The 22,379-nt window shown below is 37.7% G+C and overlaps 1 protein-coding gene across 4 annotated transcripts in view; it reads right to left on the bottom strand.

The window, feature by feature from the left end:
* RRAS2 (RAS related 2) overlaps positions 1-22,379 on the bottom strand; it is an 84,670-nt gene that overhangs the window by 9,861 nt on the left and 52,430 nt on the right. Inside the window, exons 2-7 of one of the 4 annotated variants that reach the window (XM_060159618.1) lie at positions 18,965-19,052; positions 17,950-18,052; positions 17,669-17,777; positions 7,283-7,401; positions 5,523-5,643; positions 3,591-5,079 (exon numbers count right to left, since the gene is read on the bottom strand). In XM_060159618.1, the coding sequence (XP_060015601.1) occupies positions 5,565-5,643; positions 7,283-7,401; positions 17,669-17,777; positions 17,950-18,052; positions 18,965-19,052 (498 nt within the window). In that variant the 3' untranslated portion in view covers positions 3,591-5,079; positions 5,523-5,564. Of the gene's footprint in view, positions 1-3,590; positions 5,080-5,522; positions 5,644-7,282; positions 7,402-13,394; positions 13,503-17,668; positions 17,778-17,949; positions 18,053-18,964; positions 19,053-22,379 lie in introns of those variants that run through there. The other 3 variants (XM_060159617.1, XM_060159619.1, XM_060159620.1) reach the window with 3 other exon arrangements.

Genomic DNA, 22,379 nt, shown 5'->3' with positions numbered 1-22,379 from the left:
CGGGATGAACATATACACACTACTATATGTAAGATGGATAACCAACAAGGACCTACTGTATAGCACAGGGAACTCTATTCAGTATTCTGTGATAACCTATATGAGAAAAGAATCTAAAAAAGAATAAATGTATGTGTAACTCAATCACTTTGCTGTACATCTGAAACTAACACAACACTGTAAATCAACTATACTCCAATAAAATTTTAAAAAAATTAAAATGCCTTTTTTCTAAAAAGTACTTTGAAACTTTATAAGCAGTCACTGATTAAGTACCTTTAAGTGTTTGAATGATATTGAAAAGTGATCACTTTATCATCATCTCCCATTTACCTGCCGGTTACCTGTTCAATGGCATCACTATGTATAGGAATGGGAAAGAAAGAAATCAAACCAAGTGGTGACGAACAGTTAGAGGAGGAACAAGTTAGACCTTAAGTATATACAACTTTGTTACACTGAATTTTTTTTTTTTTTTTTTTTGCAGTACGTGGGCCTCTTACTGTCGTGACCTCTCCCGTTGCGGAGCACAGGCTCTGGACGCGCAGGCTCAGCTGCCATGGCTCACGGGACCAGCCACTCCGCGGTATGTGGGATCTTCCCGGACCGGGACACAAACCCGTGTCCGCTGCATTGGCAGGCGGACTCTGAACCACTGCGCCACCAGGGAAGCCCTGTTACACTGAATTTTAATAGTCAAAGGATAAAGTATATATATATATAAAACAAAACTCTGAAGTCCCAAATTTAGAGAATCATCAGTGTAAGAGGTGTGTCAATAGAGCATAATGTTCAACTCTGAAACACTGTAAAGCCCTAAACAAACAATATAGGGAGAAAATTCCTAGGACAGAAATTCATGACTGTTAATTCAGGAAATCCTGCTTGAAAGAATTTCCACATTCATAAGAGAGTCTGAAGTTGGGAGTGTAATTTCAAATGCTAAATGTGCTAAAGAGCAGGATTGGCAAACCATGGCCCACAGATCATATCCAGTCTGCCATCTATTTTTGTACAGAATTATCTTTACAATTTTAAATGAATTTTTGAAAAGAATTCAAAAGATTAATATTTCATGACACACGAAAATGACATGGCGACTTCCCTGGTGGTCCAGTGGCTAAGACTCCGTGCTCCTAATGCTGGGGGCCCAGGTTCGAACCTTGGTCAGGGAGCTAGATCCTGCAGGCCGCGACTAAAAGATCGCGTGTGCAATCGTGTGGGCCCGTGGGCCCCAACTGAAAGATACTACGTGCCGCAAGGAAGATCCTGCGTGCCGCAACTAAGACCTGGTGCAGCCAAATAAATAATGTAAAAAAAAAAAGGAAGAAGAAAGAAAATTATATGAAATACCAACTTCAGTGTCCACAAATAAGGTTTCATTGGAACACAGCCACATTCTTTCATTTATACATTGTTTATGGCTGCTTTGGCACTACAGTGGTAGAGCTAAGGGGCTGGGACAAAAACCACATGGCCTGCAAAGCCCAAGGTGCTATTTACGAACTGGCCCTTTAGAGAAAAAGTTTGCCGGCCCCCAAGCTAGAGAGGAAAACACAATGGCCATACAGACAAGGACTATTCGTGTCACGAGACTGGCCATTCTCTGTGAGAAAAGATTTCAAGTCATAGATTGATGGCTACAAGGTACCTCTGATTATATGATGGAAATCAAATGCGAACGACCTCAGCTTCCAGTCGTGGAGTAGCATGAACCACATTTTACCCTCCTACCTTAGACAATCAGAAAACTAGAGTAAATATGTGAAACAACTGTTTTCAAACATTATACACCAAGCAGCACAGGACCACAATCCCTGACGGAAGAAAAACAAATAAACTACACCTTAAGACTGTCCTGGCTCTCTGCCTAGAGACACATTCCAGATTGCAGAGGGGATAGGGGATTCCAAGCAGGTCACAAATGTTTCCCTGAGCTAAAAAGACAGACACTGGAGATCAGGGAGTTTGCAGCAGCTGAAAGCTGCAGGACAAAGTTCTGGAGGAGAGAGAGCCAAACAGAGAAAGAGCTCCAAAAATATGCAGAGGGTCAACGAGGCTTTGCTAAATATTAACATATGCATGTATAGGGTGAAACTCCAGGAGGCTAGGGAAAGAATGACACAGGAGCTGCGAATAGAATGGTTCCCCAGAGCTCATATGGGGCTGGGAATTGTCTGAGTTCCCATGAGCCAAACTGGAGTCCTCAGTGATTACACAGGGCATTCAGTAGAGACCCCAAAAAGGCCACACCTTAGCAGTGGAGCTAAACTATCCTGGGAAAAAAGCTACTTGAGTCTGCATGAAGCTTAAAAAACAAGCCTTGAAAGGATCAAACAACTACAAATAAATTAACTGACTACCAGAACAAAGCCCAAGAATCTTTAGATGAAAGCAACAAAATCTAGGCACCCAACAACATAAAATACACAATGTCCAGCATCTAATATCAATAAAAACTTACTAGACATGTGAAGGAGCAGGAAAATGAGACCATAACTAGAGAAAAATCAGTCAATAGAAATAGATCCAAAACTTATAGACATGATCAGCAGACAAGGATGTTAAACAGCTATTGTAACCATGTTCAAATATTCAAAGCAGCCTTTCTCAACCAGGGTTCTGCAAGAGAATTAAGCAGTACAAAAAGTTATTTGAGGGATTATTTTCTCAATTCTCCCAAGGATGGTACACAGCTAGAACCATTCCAGATGCACAGAAGTTAATTCACTACATACAACAGATAAGGCATTAGACCCAATTCTCTGGGAACTCAATTGAGAGGGGCTGGATAAGAGAAATACATGAACATAATGAGGAAAGAAACAGAAGATATATTTTTTAAAAAACAGGACTTCTACAGGAGGAAAAAACATCAGGTCTGAAATGAAAAATTCATTGGATGGGATTAACAGCAGATTGAATAACTGCAGAAGAAAACATTAGGGAACTTGAAGATGTAGGAATAAAAATTATCCAAAGTAAAGCACAGAGAGAAAAAAAGTAAACTGAGATAACAAAATTTAACTTTTAGGCTGCTTTGTTATAAATCATCTACTCAGAACAAAATAAAAGGTTTCCCACTAAATATGAATGTTGTATAGACTATCTCTTATTATCTGAAGTTACCAACAATAAATAAAAAAAACTTCCCCAACTGAAAGTACTAACAAGGATACAAGATAGTGCTATAGCACCAAAAGCCAGGGGATAAATGTGGTATCTTCCTGGGCAGTAATTTTAATTAACATTCAAATAAATTTGTGTGCTTTGCTTCAGCTGTTTTAGGCATCATACTCAGAGAGAGTATATGTGTATGTATTCACCCTCCTCTCCCCTCTACAGTGAGAAATCTCTGTCAGGAGCACTTCATAGAAAAAGTTAAAGAAACAATGACTTAAGAAAATATTCAGGAAATCACTAAAAACACCAAGCCATTTCACTTCAAGTTCACCTACTAAATATCCAGTATTGATCTTAGATTCAAATCCTCAGGAAAAGGCATAGAGCTATGAAAATAAGTTTCCTCCAACACTCATTCCTTCAATAAACCACCAAAATAACAAGTCATCAAGCATCATCTTGTGATAACAGATCGATTTTAATTCTAGCACCTGAAGCTATACAAGGGTATGCTTTATAATCTTCATGGAACTGTTGTACACATTCAATAAAGTGACAACTGTGCAATACCACTTAGTATCTCAAAATCAGGAACATACTTTTGAATTGTTTAAACACAATCCACAGAATTAAAAACAAAATCAGAAGTCACCCACAGTTATACTAATTGTCAATTAAAAGTTTTACCATTTACTACTTGATATAGCAGTCAATATCTAGTAGGGGATATCGGAAGTGATTTCAGATTCTCATCCTGTTGTACTCTATTGGGAAGGTTTCTCGAGTAGCTATGTGACTGGCCAAAGGTGGGTACAACCAGGACCAGAACAGCATGTAAGGTTCTACCACAGTTTCTGTAGTTTTCACTTTTTTTCCTTTGTCAGCTAAAAGTGAAGTGAGAATTAAATACTTATCTTTACATATACACAAGGTATGCTGTAAAAGCATATTTGCTTACAAACATATAAAAATACTTGTTAACTAGTTTGATAAGAAAATAATGTATAAAAGTATATAGCAAAACATTAATCATCTCTGACCCTGGAAAGATCAATTCCATATTTTATATTACAAACAAAAACAGTTTTAGTTTTTTTGAATCCCTTATCCAGAAATACTTGAAAAGGAAGACAGACAGAAATTATTTATTTTTACTCTCAACATGGCTGTGAAAAGAGTTAAATTAAAAAACCAAGAACACTAAAATGCCTAAGTCCAGAATGAGTCCAAATATTTGGCCACACAGAATATTATCTTTAGGAATAATAGTAAAGGCTTTACACGCAGTTTTTAACCTATAAATACAGTAGGCATTTTGGTATTTTGGCCACTGGAAAACAAAAGGCTATAGCATCAGTAAAGGTCTGAGATGTCTCACTTTTGTGGATTCAATTCAGTGTATTTAAGGTTAACTAAAGTTGACATCAAAATTTTTAGAGATAGGCAAAAATTCACATTTTTTTAAAACTCCCTATGTTTCTATTTAGAGTAACAGTAGGCAATATGATTCCAGAAGTTAAAAGTTATTTCACAACCTATGACTTCAGCTTGGCAAACAGCTTAGGTTCCAAAACTGATCCATCCCTATTAAAAGTAAGCCCTTAAAAAAAGAATGTGTCTGTGTATATAGATATCCATTTTAAAGGAATCAGATAATCTTTGAAGCAGCCTTAGTGTTTCCTTTAAATCTGTCTTGACTGACCATTGGATCAGCTTCATGGAAAGGATTAGCCAGCTTCTTGGTCTAAGGCTACCACGGTGATCATTTATCTAAGGCTAGAAAGGTACCAACATGATGTAAACTGTAAGGAGAGAAGGAGAAGATGAGGGCTTTTCCTGGCAGTTGGTAGCTAAAATTCAAGGGATTCTTAGAAAATGACACAGTGGCAGCCTTTCTTGTCTTTTTCTTTCCGTGTTGGTTCTGGTGAAGGAGGACATTCCTGCTCTTGAAATTTCCTGTAAGATACAAAAAACCTATAGATAATTGACTTTTTGGTAATACATTATTATAAATGCAGGTTATTGTTGGATGAGTCTGGTTTATGTGCATATGCTTTTCAATGTTAAATTTCAACTAGGGAGTCAAAGCAAATCTTTGGGGGCAGGGAGGTACAAATGCTTCAACATGAGCATAAGCAAAGCTGTCTGAGTTTCATTTATGGGTGAGTATTCAATTAGGTGAGATGCTGAATTCAACACCTCTAAATTCCCTTCCCAGTTTGAAATTCCATGACTCTAAGGTATCCTTAGGAATGAACATCCATCACTAAAGTACCTGCCCTTATGAGGTATGCCATTCCTGTCCTGGTTTTGCCACTTCGTAACTACAAGTCTGTATTAAACAAGTTAGTTGACCTCTCTGAGGGGTGTTTTTTTAGGAGGGATAATAAAACCCCTACCTTTCACAGTTGCTACGAGGATTAAAGAAGATTTTGTTATGTTCAAATGTCTAACAGTCTCTGGAACAAAAAAGTCTCATGTACCCCCTCCTCACTCCTGACTGATGGATGTGGGTCAATTCTGAGGATCAAAACCAAGGATTAAGTATTTCAAAAAAGCAATAAAAATTATTTTTAAAAAGCACTAGTGGGACTTCCTGGTGGCACAATGGTTAAGAATCTGCCCGCCAATGCAGGGGACACGGGTTCAATCCCTGGTCTGGGAAGATTCCACATGCCACGTAGCAACTAAGCCTGTGCGCCACAACTACTGAACCTGTGCTCTAGAGCCCACATGCCGCAACTACCGAGCCCACGCGCCACAACTTCTGAAGCCCACGCACTCTAGGGCCCACGTGCCACAACTACTAAAGCCCATGTGCCTAGAGCCCGTGCTCTGCAACAAGATAAGCCACCGCAATGAGAAGCATGCCCACCACAAGGAAGAGTAGCCCCCGCTCGCCGCAACTAGAGAAAGCCCGCATGCAGCAACGAAGACCCAACATGGCCAAAAAAAAAAAAAGGCATTGGTTTCGGGGTGGGGGGGGCAGGTAAAATACACATAAAATTTACCATCTTAACCATTTTTAAGGGTACAGTTCAGTGCTTTACGTATATTTACAATGTTGTGCACTACTATCCACCTCCCAAATCTTTTCATCTTGCAAAACTGAAACTCTGTATTCATTAAAAAATAACCGAATTTGCATTTTTAACAAACTACTAAAAAAAAAAGCAATCTTCTTTTCCAACCCACAAAGAGAATGCCCTAGTAATGGGCCAAGAAAAAGTACAAGTAGAAGCCCATAGCTCAAAATGTCAATTCACCTTAGACGTACAACTAACAGGAACTAACTCCATATACCTGTCAAACTAACTAGCAGGGAAACCAGCAGAACTAAGAACAGAGGATGAAACAGAGGCCAAGCCACCAAGACCCAAAATAATCTCACAAAACCCCACCTGCTAAAGCAACTCACTCTTTCTCACACACACCAACTCCAGCCAACCTCACTCACCGCCTCCAGCTTCTTGGAACCCAATAATACTTTCTGAACCACAGAGGCCTCCTAGGCCAGCAAACAGAAAACCTCTATGAAGTCTGGATATCATACTTCATATGCTGTGGGACTGCTGAATCCCTACTGCCTGGCTTCCTCGTGGCCTGGGAGGAGTGGGTAGGAAGCAAAGCTAAGAGCACAGGCTCTGGAATCAGAGACCTGGATTTAAGTCCCAGCTCTGCCATTTAATACGTTCAAATTATTTCACCTCTGTGTATCTGTTTTCTCATCAGAGAGGAGGGGCATTACTGGGCTGTGGTGGGGATTAAATGTAGTAATGCACGGGAAGCAGTCAGCACAGGATCTGGCAGACGCTACCTACCACTCAAGTGTTAGCTGCTGTCGTCACTATCTTCACACCACCGCCACCTTTGGAAGGTGCACCAATTCTTTTCAAAATCTCTATGTGTACTCTACTTCAATATAATAAAATTAGGCTTTTTATGTAGGAAGTAACCAGAATTACGTACGTAATTAAAATTTTTAACATACCATGTCAAAAATGATTCCCAGAAAAGAATCACTCCTACATACAATTTCCTCTTTCTTACGAAAAACATTTAATGGTAATTTTTTTTCTTAATTTTTTTAAAAAGCATAATGTGACTACTCATCAAATTCAATAAACTAAAACAAACTTCTGGGATGTGTTCTGCTTACCTTATAACCCGGACAAGTTCATGGAAAGCTTGATCTACATTCATCCTAATCTTTGCTGACGCCTCCATGTATGTTACCTTAAGTTGTCGTGCTAATTGCTGTCCTTCTTCCTGCGTTACCTGAAATTTCAAGAGGTGTGTTTGAGGTACAGTATTAACGATTAGATCTGCTCCATCTACTGCTTGGCCACACACTGCACTGTTAATCCAGCCAGAGACCAAGCTGGTTTGCCTTAAGACGAACCAAAACACTTAATAGTTTAACTCATAGTGCTGAAGCCCACCGCCGCAGAAAAACTCAGAACATGACAGAAGCAAGATGTCAGTCTAGTGATTACTCAAAAAGTATTAAATGCAACAGTGATAAATTCTAGGAAGTACAAGGTGCTATGGGAGTGTATAACCCTGCTGAGCAGGTCAGGGAAAGCTTCCCTGAGGAAGTGATATTTAGGTAAAGTGTATGGAGTTGGGTCAGGGTGAAGAAGTATCCCTGACAATGGAAACAGCAGGCATGAGGGCACTCCAAGTTCCAGAAACTGAAAGAAGCCTAGAGTGGCTGGAATACAATAAGCTAAGAGAGAAAATGGCAAGAGATGAGGCTGGAGAGCAGGGCAGGCCTCAGGAAGCCATGGGGTCTTCTTCACGTCTGCATTCCCCAGTACCTGGTACTTGGAAGACTCTCAATAAATATGTGGGAAAAAAATAATGAATAGAACCACAAGCCCTCACAATGCCTTCCTTACATGAAGAAATGAAGGAAGGTAGGCAGGGAAGGGTGGCATTGCTGATGACATATAAATGGTAGGCCAGAGAAAGAAAAGGCTAATTGAATATTAGCCCTATATAGTAGATGCCCTATATATATCTTAAATGTAGAGGATTGGAATAGTGATAATTACCTACAACTATTAAACTATATTACATTTATATTTATATAGTGGGCCTGAAAATTCATATTTCTGAAAAAGTGACTCTCACTGCTGTCATTACCACAAAAGTAAACACTTATATAAGGTTAGAAAATTACAGATGGGCAAAAAGGAAAAAAAAAGAAAATTCAGGAACTTATCATCCATACAGAACCACATTCTTCTCATCTTTTTTCAATGATATACATTTTTCTCTGCAAAACAGAATCATAACTTTTGTATCTTTATCTTAGAACCTGGAACTATGCTAAACTCATCTAGGTGGGTTTGTTTTGTTTTGTTTTTGTAAATTCCATAGGCTTTTCTATATAAGCAATCATGTCATTTGCTAATAAAGACAGTTTTGTTGCTTCCTTTCTGATGTGGATGTTTTTTCATTCATTTTCTGGCCTTACCTCACTGCCTGGAAGCTCCAAGACAGCAGCGGTGAGGCGGTACTCCTGACTTGTTTCTGATCTTGGGGAGAAAGCATTTGGTCTTTCACCATTAAGTAAGCTGTTGGTTGTAGGGTTTTATTACAGATGCCCTTTATCAGGTTAATAAAGTTCCTCACTATTCCATTTATAAAGAATTTTTATCAGGAACCGATGCTGGATTTTGTCAAATTTTTTTCTTCTGCATCTGTTGAGATCATACGATTTTTCCTTTTTAAAGTCTGTTAATATGATAAATTATACTGATTCACTTTCTCCTGTTAAATCAACATGGCATTCCTGGAATTAACTCCACTTGAGTGATAATGCATTGTTCTTTTCATATATTGAATTCTATTTACTAAAATTTTAATTAAAAAATTTTACATCAAAAAAAAATTTTTACATCTATGTTTATGAGAAATATTGAACTGTAGTTTTCTTATATCTTTGTCTGATTTGGTATCAGAGTAATACTGGCTTCATATAATGAGTTGGAAAGAATTCTCTCCTCTTCAATTTTCTGGAATAGTTTCAGCAAAATCAGTTTAGTAAAATTGGCCCAGTGAATCCATCTGGGCCTGGAGTTTTGAGGAAAGGTTTTTACAATAAATTGGATTTATCTTATACATATAGTACTACTCAGCTTATCTATTTTTTTCTTGAGTGTGTGCCTTTCAAGGAATAGGTCTATTTCATCTAACCTGCTGAATTTATTGGCATAAAGTTGTTTATAGTATTTCCTTATTATCTTTTAAACATCTACTAAGATTTGAAATGATGGTTATCTCTCCCTTTTTGGTTTTTCTTTACTTCTCTATGTTTTTCCTATTTTCAATTTCATTGGTTTCCATTCTTTATTATTTTACTTCTTCTGATTACTATGGTTTTAATTTGCTCTTTCTTTTTCTTACAGTTCTTAAGGTAGAAGCTAGTCACTGAATTGAAACCTTTTTTCTTTCCTAATACAAATATTTAATGCTATAAATTTCTCTATAGGTACTTCTTTAATAGCACCCCACAAATTTTGATATGCTGTTTTAGTTATCATTCAGCTCATATACTTTGTAATGTCCTGTGTTTTCTTTGTACTGAGGGTAAATTAAAAGTATCTTAATTTCCTCATATTTGGAGATCTCCTAGATATCTTTGTTATTTCCAATTTAATTCCACTGTGGTCAAAGAACATACACCATCTGACCAGAAACCCCTTAACTGTATTGAGACTTGTTCTATGACCCATTCTCATTTCAAAAGATGTATATTCTGCTGTTGTTCAGTGGAGTGTTTACTAAACGTCAGTTAGGATAAGTTGCCCAACAGTGTTCTTCAAACCATCTATATCCTTACTGATTTTCTTTCTACTTGCTCAATTATTGAGAGAGGTGCTGAAACTTCTGACTATAACTGTTCTTCCCATTTTTGCTTTAAGGATTTTGAAGCTGTTATTCATTACATGAATGTTTAGGATTGTTAAGTTCTCTTGATGAATTAATCTCTTTATCATTATGAAATGATCCTCTTTATTCCTAGTAATAATATTTGCTCCGAAATCTACTTAGTCTGATATTTATATTGCCACTTCAACTTTTCTTTCATTAGTATTAGCATGGTATACCTTATCCCATCCTTTGTACTTTTCATCTATTTGTATCTTTACGTTGAAAGTAGATTTCTTGTAGGGTCTTGCTTTTTATCCAATCTGACAATGTCTGCCTTTTAATTGAGGTGTTCACACTATTTAAGTTTAATGTGATTATTGCTATAGTTGGGTCATCTTGAAATTTGTTTCCTAACCATCCCATTTATTCTTTGTTCTACTTATCAAAAGTTGCCTTCTTTTCGGTTAACTGTATTGTTTTTATGATTCCATTTGATCTTCTTTGTTGGCTAATAAACTATGTACCTATTATGTTATTTTTATAATTGCTTTAGAGTTTATAATATACATGTTTCACTCATCACTGTCTAATTCAAATGATATTATGTCAATCCACGTATAGTTTAAGAACCTTATAACAGTAGTATGTTTCTCCCTCCTGCTCTTTTTATTACTGTTACCTATTACTTTAGAATACATTGTTATTATTTTTGCTTTAAACATCCAATTATGTTTTCAGGAGATTTAAATAACAATAAAAATAATTTATATTTACCCACATAAATGGGTAAAGGTGTTCTTCATTTCTTTGTATAGTTTCAGATTTCCATTCGGTATGGTTTTCCTTCTTTTTTGCATTTCTTTTAATGTAGGTCTGCTGGTAATAAATTCTTTCACTTTTTGTTTATCTGGGAGAAGTCTTTACTTGACCTTTGTTTTTGTTTTTTTTGTGGTACGCGGGCCTCTCACTGTTGTGGCCTCTCCCGTTGTGGAGCACAGGCTCCGGACGCGCAGGCTCAGCGGCCATGGCTCACAGGCCCAGCCGCTCCACGGCATGCGGGATCTTCCCGGACTGGGGCACGAACCCGTGTCCCCTGCATCGGCAGGCGGACTCTCAACCACTGCGCCACCAGGGAGGCCCTCACCTTTGTTTTTGAAGTAAATTTTCAGATGAGTTTTTTCTCTCAGTACCTGGAAGATGCTGTGCCACTATCTTCTTTGCATCGTCTCCTGTGAGAAACAGTGTGATTGCTGTCATCCTTATCTTTGATCCTCTGTATGCAATGTTTCTCCCCCTCTGGTTACTTTTCAGTTTTTTCTCGTTATCACTGCTTTTAAGCAATTTCATTATAATGTGCCTTGTAGTTTACTTCATATTTCTTGTGCTCAGGGTTTGTTGAGCTTTGTAAGTTTTCATCAAATTTAGAAATTTTTCAGCCGTTACTTCTGCTGTTAATCCCATCCAGTGTATTTTTCATCTCAGACATGGTAGTTTTAATTTCCAGAAGTTTGATTTTGATCTTTTTACATCTTCCATGTCTCTACTTAACATAGTCAATATTCAGTCTTTTCTCTAGCTTCTTGAACATATGGTATATGGTAATAATAACCATTTTAATTTCTCTGCTCACCAACTCTATCATCTGTGTCATCTCTGGATCTGTTTCTATTCACTGTCTTTTCTCCTTATTATGGGTCATATTTTCCTGCTGCTTTACATGCTTGGTAAGTTTTGAGTGGATGCGTGGCTACTAGATTTTTACCTATTGAGTTCTGGATAATTTGTATTCCTATAAATATTCCTGAGCTTTCTTCTGGGATGCAATTATTCGGAAAGTTTGATCCTTTCTATTGTACAGTACCAGAACAGCATTACATCTAAGGCTGATTTTGCCCCACTACTAGAACAAAACCCTTCTCAATGCACTATTCGATACCCCAGGAATTTTCAGGTTTGACACTCTGGCTGATTAGAATATTCCTGGGCCCTGTTTTAGCTCAAGGTATTGTTCCCTCTAATCCTTTCAGGTAGCTTGTTCTCCTAATTTAATTTTATATTCTCAAAATTCAGCACCTTCAATGCAATATCATTAGGCCATTACATTAATGCATATACATCTAACAATTACTTCATAACAGTTTATACTCTGTTGTATTTCAAAAGAGTGGCAGGCAGGTTCTACATAGTATTAGTATACCCAAGTTTACGTAACTTTAAAATCTACCCTGCCTCTCTTCAAAACAGCACAGGTACCATAAGGCCTATGGTTTGAAATATCAATCAATCAAATCAAGCAAGCAATTAACAATAAGTAAGGAAGCCAAGTAGGAAAATAAATCTTTACAGAGCCACCAATTTAGAAAGGACAATTCTTTTTAAGAAAAGTTGACATAAAATTCCTTGAAGTAAAATTACATCTTGAAGTGAAAGAGATATAAAAGAAGAAAAGTAAAAATAAATTTTTGCGACTTGTCAGTCTTAATCAATTACTTACTTTACTAATATAATTTGATTGGGGGAGGGAAATATATGTCCTTAAGAATTTTGTTCCTTGTATTTCTGCTCAATTATTCTTTAGAAAACTACCTTGCCCTATCCCACCTACATAATGCAATTCGGCCAGAGGGAAACAGCAAATGACCTATCTTTATACAATTGAGAAAAATTAATGAATTAATGGTCTAGATGATAAAACAATCCCACGGCTAAGACTGTCTATGTGCTTCATTTATTTATTTTTAAAGCACGGTCTTACATCAGTCTTCCAGGAATTGAGGTCAGCAAAGTTCATACACACATTTCTGGTCAAGAAATCTCTAACCACACATAAAGCTGCTTATGAGCTTACTGGTGTAGCACTTTTAACGAAGATAGCATCACTACCACCAAAGGAAAAAAATATGACAGAAAGAACACCACATGTACCAAAGCCAAAACACTGTGAAGCCAGAAATCAACAAAAGATTGAAAGCTACACAAACAAGGATTTCCCAGAGGTTCCCCAACCCAGAGAATTTTACAAAGATACCAAATCCTAAGCCTGGATATTCTGGTTTAGTAGGTCTGAGTGCTACCAGAAATGTTTTGTTTTAAACAACAAAGGTGAACCTGATGCAAGAAATTCAGATTTACATTTTGGAACCTCCAGTGGGACTCAGTTCTAAGGCACAAATGAATATCTGTGAAAATCCACAATAACATGGGTTTATCTAATACTACCTATTTCTAAATAGAGAAGAGCAAAATGGGAATGACGAGAGCAGCTTTATTAAACAAATTAAGTTTAATAAGAACAGAGTACAACATCTGCAATAGTCACTTAGGGATGTGTTGAGTTAATGAATAACCTAAGTTTACAGAAGCAAAACTTGTTTTGTTTTTCAAAAATATCTATTATGTAGAAAGAGTCATCATATTAATACCACATCTTGATTCACTGATGCCTTGATTCATTCATTCAGCAACTGTATCCTGAGTGCATACCTTTGTTCTCTGTGCTAAGGACAAAACATGAACAAAACTGAGAAGCCGTCATGGCTCTTACAAATCTTTTCTTTTCTTTTTTTTTTACATCTTTATTGGAGTATAATTGCTTTACAATGGTGTGTTAGTTTCTGCTTTGTAACAAAGTGAATCAGTTGCAGACAAGGCACAAACAGGTGGCCAGAGAAGACCCTTACTCTATTGTTGGGGGGAGGGGGTTCTTTTTCCTGGGAGGCTGCAGGGCACATTGTGGTCAAGGTACTGACAGATAAGAGGAGTGGGGATTAATACACTTAAGTAATCTATTGTTATAAGTGTAATGGGCTCCTTTCTCGAATTAATGGTGGCCAGTAGAAATTAAGTACCTAACAAGGAGGACAGGAAAGGGAGAAACTGAGGCAAGCCAGGAGAGGTAAAAGGGGGAAAAGCAAAAACAAATTTTTTAAAAAAGGCAAAAAACCATTGACTTCTAGATGAGGCTGAGTCAAGGACAAGGAACTTGAAATCAGAGCTATCATGAAGTCCACAGTCCAAGCCCACACACAGCTGCTGTATGAAATTTCAGAATCAATATGTTGTCATATTTACCTACGTTTACATTTTAGCAAGGGCAAGTAAATCATTTACCCATATTTTCTTCCTATACCTCTGACAGAATAAACAAAATGATCAATGTATCTCTAAGGGCCCAGGTACATGGTAACACTGCCATTCAAATTCTACAGATCTCTCTTTATTTCGGTGACCTTGTTTTTTCTACTGCTCTGTCATAAGTGCCTAGAAAGTGTTCTATAAAAAACTGGATGAATAGGTGGGTGGATGAAGCAAGTCCACAGAGATACAGAAGTCAAAAGGAAATAGGCAAAGTCTCTTCTGGCTGATCTCCCGCCCCTGATGTGTTCAGAATCTCAGGAGCAGTAGTAGGAATGCCCAGGGCTGACCCACAAATTCAAAGAACATGGGGAACTGGCATTTGCTATGTAAGAGAAAACGGGCTAGAAGCTAGAGAAAGTCCAAAGGGTAGAGCCTAAGACAAAGGCAGAAAAGAACAAGCTGATCAGCAACTAAGAGCAAGCCAGACTGGTCACTGACCTAAAGAGATGACCAAAAAGTCAGCATTTGGAAGTGGAAGAAGTTATTATGAGGTGCCTGTGGCCTGTCCAGGATCAGTTGGTAGAGCAAGTAAGGGTGCCAAGGCATTACAGAACATCATCTTTAATTCTGAAGAGACTTCTAAAAGGTAAAAACCTTTAGTACAGCATCTCAATTTCAACTGCACCGAGTATGGCCCTCAAGGCTTGGAGGGGTAAGGCATGTTTCTCTTTGTACATCCAGGACACAGAATGTACACAGAAGAGAGTGTGCCTGAGCCCTAAGACACCTGAGAAAGACAAGGAAGTACCAACAAAAGGAGAGGGGAGGGGGAAGGATGCATAGGGAATGGAGTTCCAGAGCTAAGTAAACAAAGTGTTTCAAAAAGGAAAGTGTGGGCAACTGTGTCAAATGTTACATCTGTGCAAGTGGTGACCTTGACCAGGTGCTATGCCTGCAGTCGGTGCAAACAAGAAAAAGAAAGGAAAGGAAGTAGAGTGTAGATAACGCTTCTAAGGAGTTCTGCTTACTAGGAGGAGCAGCAAAAAAGGTTCTCAGGGAGGAATGTGAGATTAGCTTTTGCCGTGGTTATTACTTTTTGTTTTAAAGATGAGAGCATTGTAGCATGTCTCAAGCTGATGGGAATAATCATGCAGGAGAGAAATGGAACACCTGGATGGAACAATTGCTGGGGTGATGCCCACGAGGAGCAATGGATGGGCTTCAGTGCCTATCAGAGAGGCTGGTCAGGGAGGTGAAGTTTATCCATGCAAGTGGGAGGAAGCAGAATTAATGGGGCATACGTGCCCTTAGGTTAGTGCATGTGGAAGTGGGAACATGTAAAAACATCTCAGTGAAATAGGAAAATACCACTCATCATCAATCTGCTGAGGATGAGGAAGGGGAAGAAAGTGTTATTAATTTAAAAATAGAAAGTAAGTAATAATCATCCAAACAAGTGGGAAATGAATAGACTAGAGAAATGTAGTAGGATTTCCAGTCAGCACTAAAGGCTCTCACATAAGAGTAATGATGATGACCTTTACGCCTGAGTGCAGGGTGAAGGAACCTAGAAAAGAGAAGACAAAGCATGGGAGGAATAAAATGTTTCTTTGTGCCTATCCTTCAGAGAGGAGAATCTATAGGAAGGAGCAGAAAAGTAAGCAGTCAGTTTTCAGCCATTTGCTTTTCTCCTTTGGATATATATACATTTCAACTTTTCAGCATGTACATAGTACTTAATGTCTATGTATATGTTTTAAAGCAGAGAAATTAAGAACTTACTCCAAGCTAATTGCCTATCTTTAAGGTGATGGAAATATTAAACTTATCATCCCCTATATTGCTTCTTTTACCACCTTGTTCTTATTTTACTCTGAAATCTATTACTTTTATAAAAAGAAAAAACTTAGAAGAAAAATTTATAAATCTATGGTAAAAACAAAGCCAAAGTGCCACAATATGTTAATATCTGCAGACAGATGGAAACCACACTCCAAATACTGGCAATCTTCAATATATAAATGACTTAAAAGTAACTCATACAGACCCCTTGCCCCCAAGCTAATCATAGCAAGGCTTGTTTAGTTCTGATGGACATACTCCCTTTCCTCTGTTCTCCCTAATCTTGCCTAAACTATAGAAGGCTCCCACCTCACCCCAGGCCCACCACTTATTCCTTTACTGGAGTTACCACCGTAAAAAAGTTTGAGAAAAATCACAGCAGGAAACATCTAGCTAGCATTAGATAGGGCAAGAACTGCTTGCTCCCTGCAGAGTTACTTTGCCATTATTCCCCAGATCCAACGACATCTAAAAGTGTTTCTAGTACTAGAAAGGACTGAGAAGAGCAGTAGAAAGGTTCTACCGGGCAATATTTAATAAACATAATTAGATTCAGAAACACTGAAGGAAATGGTCCCCCAAAAATAAAATATAAATGAGAAAAAAATAGATGGGACTGTCTACTCCAGGTTTTAAGATGTGAGCAATGTCATATCCTAAATTACTTCCAACAGCTTATACTGGTTTGAAATGAAGATTGAATGTTTTCACCTTAAGTTTATAATAATTCAGATTTGAAAGAGGTGTGACAGTAAAATTCATTCTACAACAGGTAAACATTTCTAAACCTTAGCATTAGAACAATATCATTCTCTTAAATTCATGCTTTAAACTTGGTATACCTTCAACAAAATTTACAAATAGAGCACACAAATCAAAGATTATATTTTAAATAATAGTTAACTACAAAATGGAAGGCTATCCTCAATGCTGTTTATCAACCAATTTTTCCTGCTGTTTGCACTTTCAATCAAAACCTGTTAACACAAAAATCTGTTAACCCAAGGTTATATAGAAACAAGAGAACTTAAATACTGGCAAAAATTAAGTATTTAAACAATTGTATTCCAGATGGGGGATAGAGACTAAAGACCTAAAAGAAATGAAGACACCAAAAGAACCCCCAAATAATGCAGAGCCTCCGTTAATTTATATCTGAACTTGCTCCCCTCCCTCACAGAAAGATGAGGCCAATATTTACCCAAAATTTTTTAAATTGTATGTGAAATAAGTGGGTAAAGAACAAGTGAGTATAAACAAGCCTGCAACTAAATACTAAAAATATTATTTTCCTGCAGGTTACTGGTGTTAGAGCTGCCCATGTGAAGAATTAACGGAAAATTCAGTCATTAATGGGACTTAGGAAAAATCCAAATACTGTAATTTAAATCAAAGTCATTCTCTAAATGAGGTAATTTAGCATTAATACTGAATTACAGGTAAGTTTAGGAGTATCTAACTAAATTAGAGCTGTGGTGTTACCTAAGAAATTACAACATGTGAATGGAGCTGGTGCAAATACTTGCTGGCTTATAGAGTCCACTGAAGTTCTGTATACTATGTAAAAATGGAACGCCCCCAGATCTACTTCCTTTTTATCTGTCACCTATCATAGGACCTCTATGAAATCCAGTGTGCCACACTCAGCACAGTGTTTTTGATCACGGCACTTTCTCATTAAACATATCTGTTCACTTACATGATTACAAATAATTGGCTTCCCAATAGCAAAATTCCTTCTCACCTGTCTCTGATGATCCAGATCTGCTTTATTACCAATTAAAATCATTGGAAACTCATCACGATCCTTTACTCTGAGAATCTGTCTTTGAAACTTATAGATTTCTTCAAAACTAAAAACACAAAAACAAATTAATCAATTTGGTCAACTATCAGAATTCAGAGTCCCATGCTCCATTTACTACTTTATTACTTTTCCTTTTTCTATAAAAATAAGAATGCAAATTCAATGAAACAGTGATCTAGACATGAATAGGAGACCTACAATTGAATATTGATACAAACCTGCCTCTATCTGTGACTGAAAAGACCAACAAGAAACCCTCGCCAGTTCTCATATACTGTTCTCTCATAGCTCCAAACTCCTCTTGTCCCGCTGTATCCAGAACTAAAGAAAAAACAAGAAATGTAATTATGTTCGTGTTTTCATCTTACAAAAATGGCTTCCTCACAAGGGCAGGCCCAGTTAAACTGGGTCCTCTGGAGCACACCATACTTAGTATAATTTTAAAAATGGCATTCTCCTTTTAGTACTTTATTCAATGCTAAAGACAAATATATTCTAATGGCAGACAGTTTCAGAGTTATCTTCATCAGTGCAGGTTGATTTTGTACTTAGACTATATTAGCATAGCAATTACAAGGTTAAGAATATCAAATACACCTAGGCAGACAGTCAGATAACCTCTGAAGTCTCTTGGATGTTTACCTCCTCCATGAAAAGAACTGAAAAAGATACCTGTAAATTCAAGAAAGAAATGCTGGTCCACCCCACCCCCCAAATACCATACTGAATGTACAGATGCTAATGTATTTCTTGATCTCTGTGAATAAAAGAATCATACAAGTTAAAAGAAAAGGGCTTTCTTTTGTGGAGAGGTGGAAAGTTTAGCCAAGCACAAAACACTTTGTTAAGGCCTCTGTGCTATAAACTCTAAGCAAGTTAGCAAATGTTGAAGCTTTTCTATATTTACTTCACCCATTTCAGCCTTCATCAAAAGGTAGGAAGAGCCGAAACCTCATGTTTTTTCCAAATGTCCCAACAAACACAACTTCAGCAAGTTACAGTGACATGACCAATTTCACCAGAACAAGCTCAATCCAATTATTTTACATAACATTTACTGAGGAATATTTAAATTGCCTAATACGCAGATTCATCAATCAAAACTAATGAAAGAGATGGGCTTATATTCAAGATCATCTAACATTTCAATTGTAGTATTTAACCTAGCAAAACATCAAAGCTTACTTTTAAAAATATGATACGTGAACCATCAAATAAAGGAAGATTACTTACTATCTAGCCGGGCTGCCCGGTCATCTATCACGCACTGCTTTGTGTAGGAATCCTCAATGGTTGGATCATAATCCGTTACAAAATAGGACTGTAAGAAAAAGAACCTTATTTTAAAATTTATGTTTACCTGCCCAAGTACCAATGGAACTTTATCCAGAATTAATCAAAATAATTTCACTGTATTAAGGTTTATCCTACTATGTCAATTCCCCATTAAATGAAGTCTATTCCGAGCAGGTTTCAAGTAGAGAAAGGGTACTAAATATCTCTGAATTTTCATACCTGAAATATGCAAGAAGACTGTAAAAGATCTACTGCAGTAGATCTTTTTTTTTTCATAATAACTTATATACACCTAAGACTCTAGATCTCTAATTCCAGAAAAACTAGAAAAACACAGTAAGCTATAATTCAGGTCTATCTGCAACCCGATGGCAGGCATCAGTCCTTAGAACAAAGCAGTTTGAAACAAATAGGATAACACAAAGTCTGCCTGATTCAATGCCTCATCTTCTTTTCTCCACTTTTCGCACACCTTGTCTTAGAGTTCCCTTTCAGCTGCCTTGTGTATTATCCTAAGGAAATGATTTCACAATTTTTTTTCATCTTTGTGGATCTCAAACTTATTCTTTCACTAATATTTTTGTTAGTTTTTCATCTTAACTTCTATTTCTTCTTCTGTTAGCAAAGCCACCCCACTGTTATCTTATGATATCATCACCAGAAGGAGGGCAGTTAAGGTAGCAGAGTAAGAAGGGAAGAGTCTTAGCGAACCACTTAATGTTTGTATATTACATTTCACAATCTTTTTTTAAAGGTTTTAAAAAGAATCTGAAAGACAACTTATTTCCCCCTTCATACAAAAGGGCACTAACTAGGACATTGACATCAGTTCTGAGTATCTCCTTCGCGCTCGCTCTCTCTCTCTCTCTCTCTCCCCCCCCCCCCCCCCCCCCCCCGCGCTCTCTCTCTCTCTCTCTCTCTCTCTCTCTCTCTCTCTCTCTCTCTCTCGACTGACTTCCTCACAGCCTGTTTTGCCACTAGGCTCATGACAAAATCTGAGGGATGACTTGGAAGAAGGCAGCTTGATGCTAGGAACACGCACCAAAGGTGTTCAGTCACTCTTCAGGCAAGGGCTCCTGGAAGCCGGACCTGCTGGCTCCAGGAATACATCATTCTTAAGTGACAACCTCTGCATGGTGAGCTGTACAAGCACCAGAAAGCTACTCAGAAGTAGGCACTCTGAACAGGACAGCAAAGAAACTCCTGGTCTGGCGGGGGGAGGGAGACTGATCTGCTCCCTACCATGACTCTACATATTTATTTTATTTGTGAATGACACTTTCTATTTTTTATTTATATTTTTGGATTAACTTCAATTACAGAATTCGGTATCCATAATCCTATTTCCCTTTTGATGGCTTCATTTAAATGCACGATTTATTAAACAACGTCTATTAAAAACAGAAACATTTACCAACAGGAGCAGCTTTGAGTAGAAAGCCATCTCCATCACCACCCCAGCCCCAGTTAAAAATACACAGATATCAAAACAATCCTGAACTGACTTTCCAGCACCCACACCTCTTCAAAAAGTAAATACAACTGGCAATAACAATATTCTTTGTATCCACTACTCTAAACAACACAAAACAGCAGTCTTTCACCAAGCAAGCTGGATAAAGCATGCTATTTATATCTTAAGATTAGTTTCCTGCAACATGTTTCTCCATAGTAATCTGACACTTCTTGCCATGCTTTCATCTTGTAAAACCTGTTTCATTGACTACTCCCAAGTTATGCCTAAACGTGCCAAAATGTCCCTCCCATTGTGTCTGAAAACACAATGGACAAATATTAAATACATATTTTCAAATGTCCAAGTCATGTATAATAGCTAGAACTCTTGCAATGTGATGGGTTTTTTTGCATTGTGATACCAAATTTAAAAAAATAACACGTACAGAGGATGGTTGGTTTGAGCAACTTTGAGGGCAGTTAAAATAAACTGTTTTTCCTTTCTGTGACTGTGGAAGTTTCATATTTTCTTTGGATGTCTTAGCTCTTGAAATACAATCTTAATGTTATAAGAATTTTGCCACTTCACTACCACTGGCATGCATTTATTCCACTCATTAATTTTTAAGACAAATTAATTGTTGGAATTTCTGGATATTTAGGTCTACATTTCATCTTTGTTGTGTCCTATTTTCAAAATTTGTAGAGGCCTTGCTACATACAGATTTTAAAGAGCCATCCTCAGAGCATCACCCTCCCTCATGAAGATCCATCTTAAGGAACATTACTCTGAGGCCTGACTGTCACAGAATCAAAGACCCCTTTCCCTCTCAAAATTCTAATAAGCCACAGGTTATGATGTGCCTAAAAACAGCAATCATCGTGTGCAGGTAAGAAAGATAACCATTACCTCCTACCACGAAGACATAACATTTTTGTTACTTAAACCTGGGCCCCAGATATTTGAGGCAGCAGATCACCAACAAGAAATCAGTCTCTGACGATGGGCAGTCCTGGATTTAATTCTAACTCTGCTACCTTCTAGCTGTAGAACCTAAGGCAAGTTACTTTACCTCTTTAACCTTCAGCATCTGTAAAACAGGATAGTAACAAAACCCCATGGAACAGATAAAATGAAGTAATGAATATAAAGCACCAAGACATGCTGATGATTAATAAATGTTAGTCAGTGCATTGTTTTGGTCATGTAATTAAATGGTATGAACTAACATTTTTATTCAAGTAAAAAGATGTGCTAATACCAGGAACAGGTGTTATAATTCCAACCCTAGTTATACCACAGACCAAACTTGGTATCCAAAATGTTGTGTATCAAGATAAAGCTCCCCATCTGGAGTTCTGGAAATATTTTTTGGGTTTGAGCAGTAATTACACAAGTATATACATATGTAAAAACCTCATCAAGCAGTACATTTAAGATGTGTGCACTTTTTTGTACATATACAAATTATACCTCTATAAAATGCATAAATGGTTCCCCACTGCTTATAGGATCCAGCCCTTTTTTTTTTTTTTTTTGCGGTACGCGGGCCTCTCACTGTGGTGGCCTCTCCCGTTGCGGAGCACAGGCTCCAGACGCGCAGGCTCAGCGGCCATGGCTCATGGGCCCAGCCGCTCCGCGGCATGTGGGATCTTCCCAGACCGGGGCACAAACCCGCGTCCCCTGCCTCGGCAGGCGGACTCTCAACCACTGCGCCACCAGGGAAGCCCCAGCTCTTTCTTTACACAGTTCACAAAGCCCTCCAGTTTGATGTGTGTCGTTCACCATTCAAAGTGTTATTTTTCACTACCTGAAACCCTTCTGCTGATTGCTCTTGCTCTTGGTTTCATTCATTTGTTCAACAATTATTTATGGGGCATCACAGGGACAAGGTCC

This window comes from Lagenorhynchus albirostris, chromosome 9 (genome assembly GCF_949774975.1).
Source record: "Lagenorhynchus albirostris chromosome 9, mLagAlb1.1, whole genome shotgun sequence".
Taxonomy (NCBI): Eukaryota; Metazoa; Chordata; class Mammalia; order Artiodactyla; family Delphinidae; genus Lagenorhynchus; species Lagenorhynchus albirostris.
This window is presented reverse-complemented; position numbering and strand designations above follow the sequence as displayed.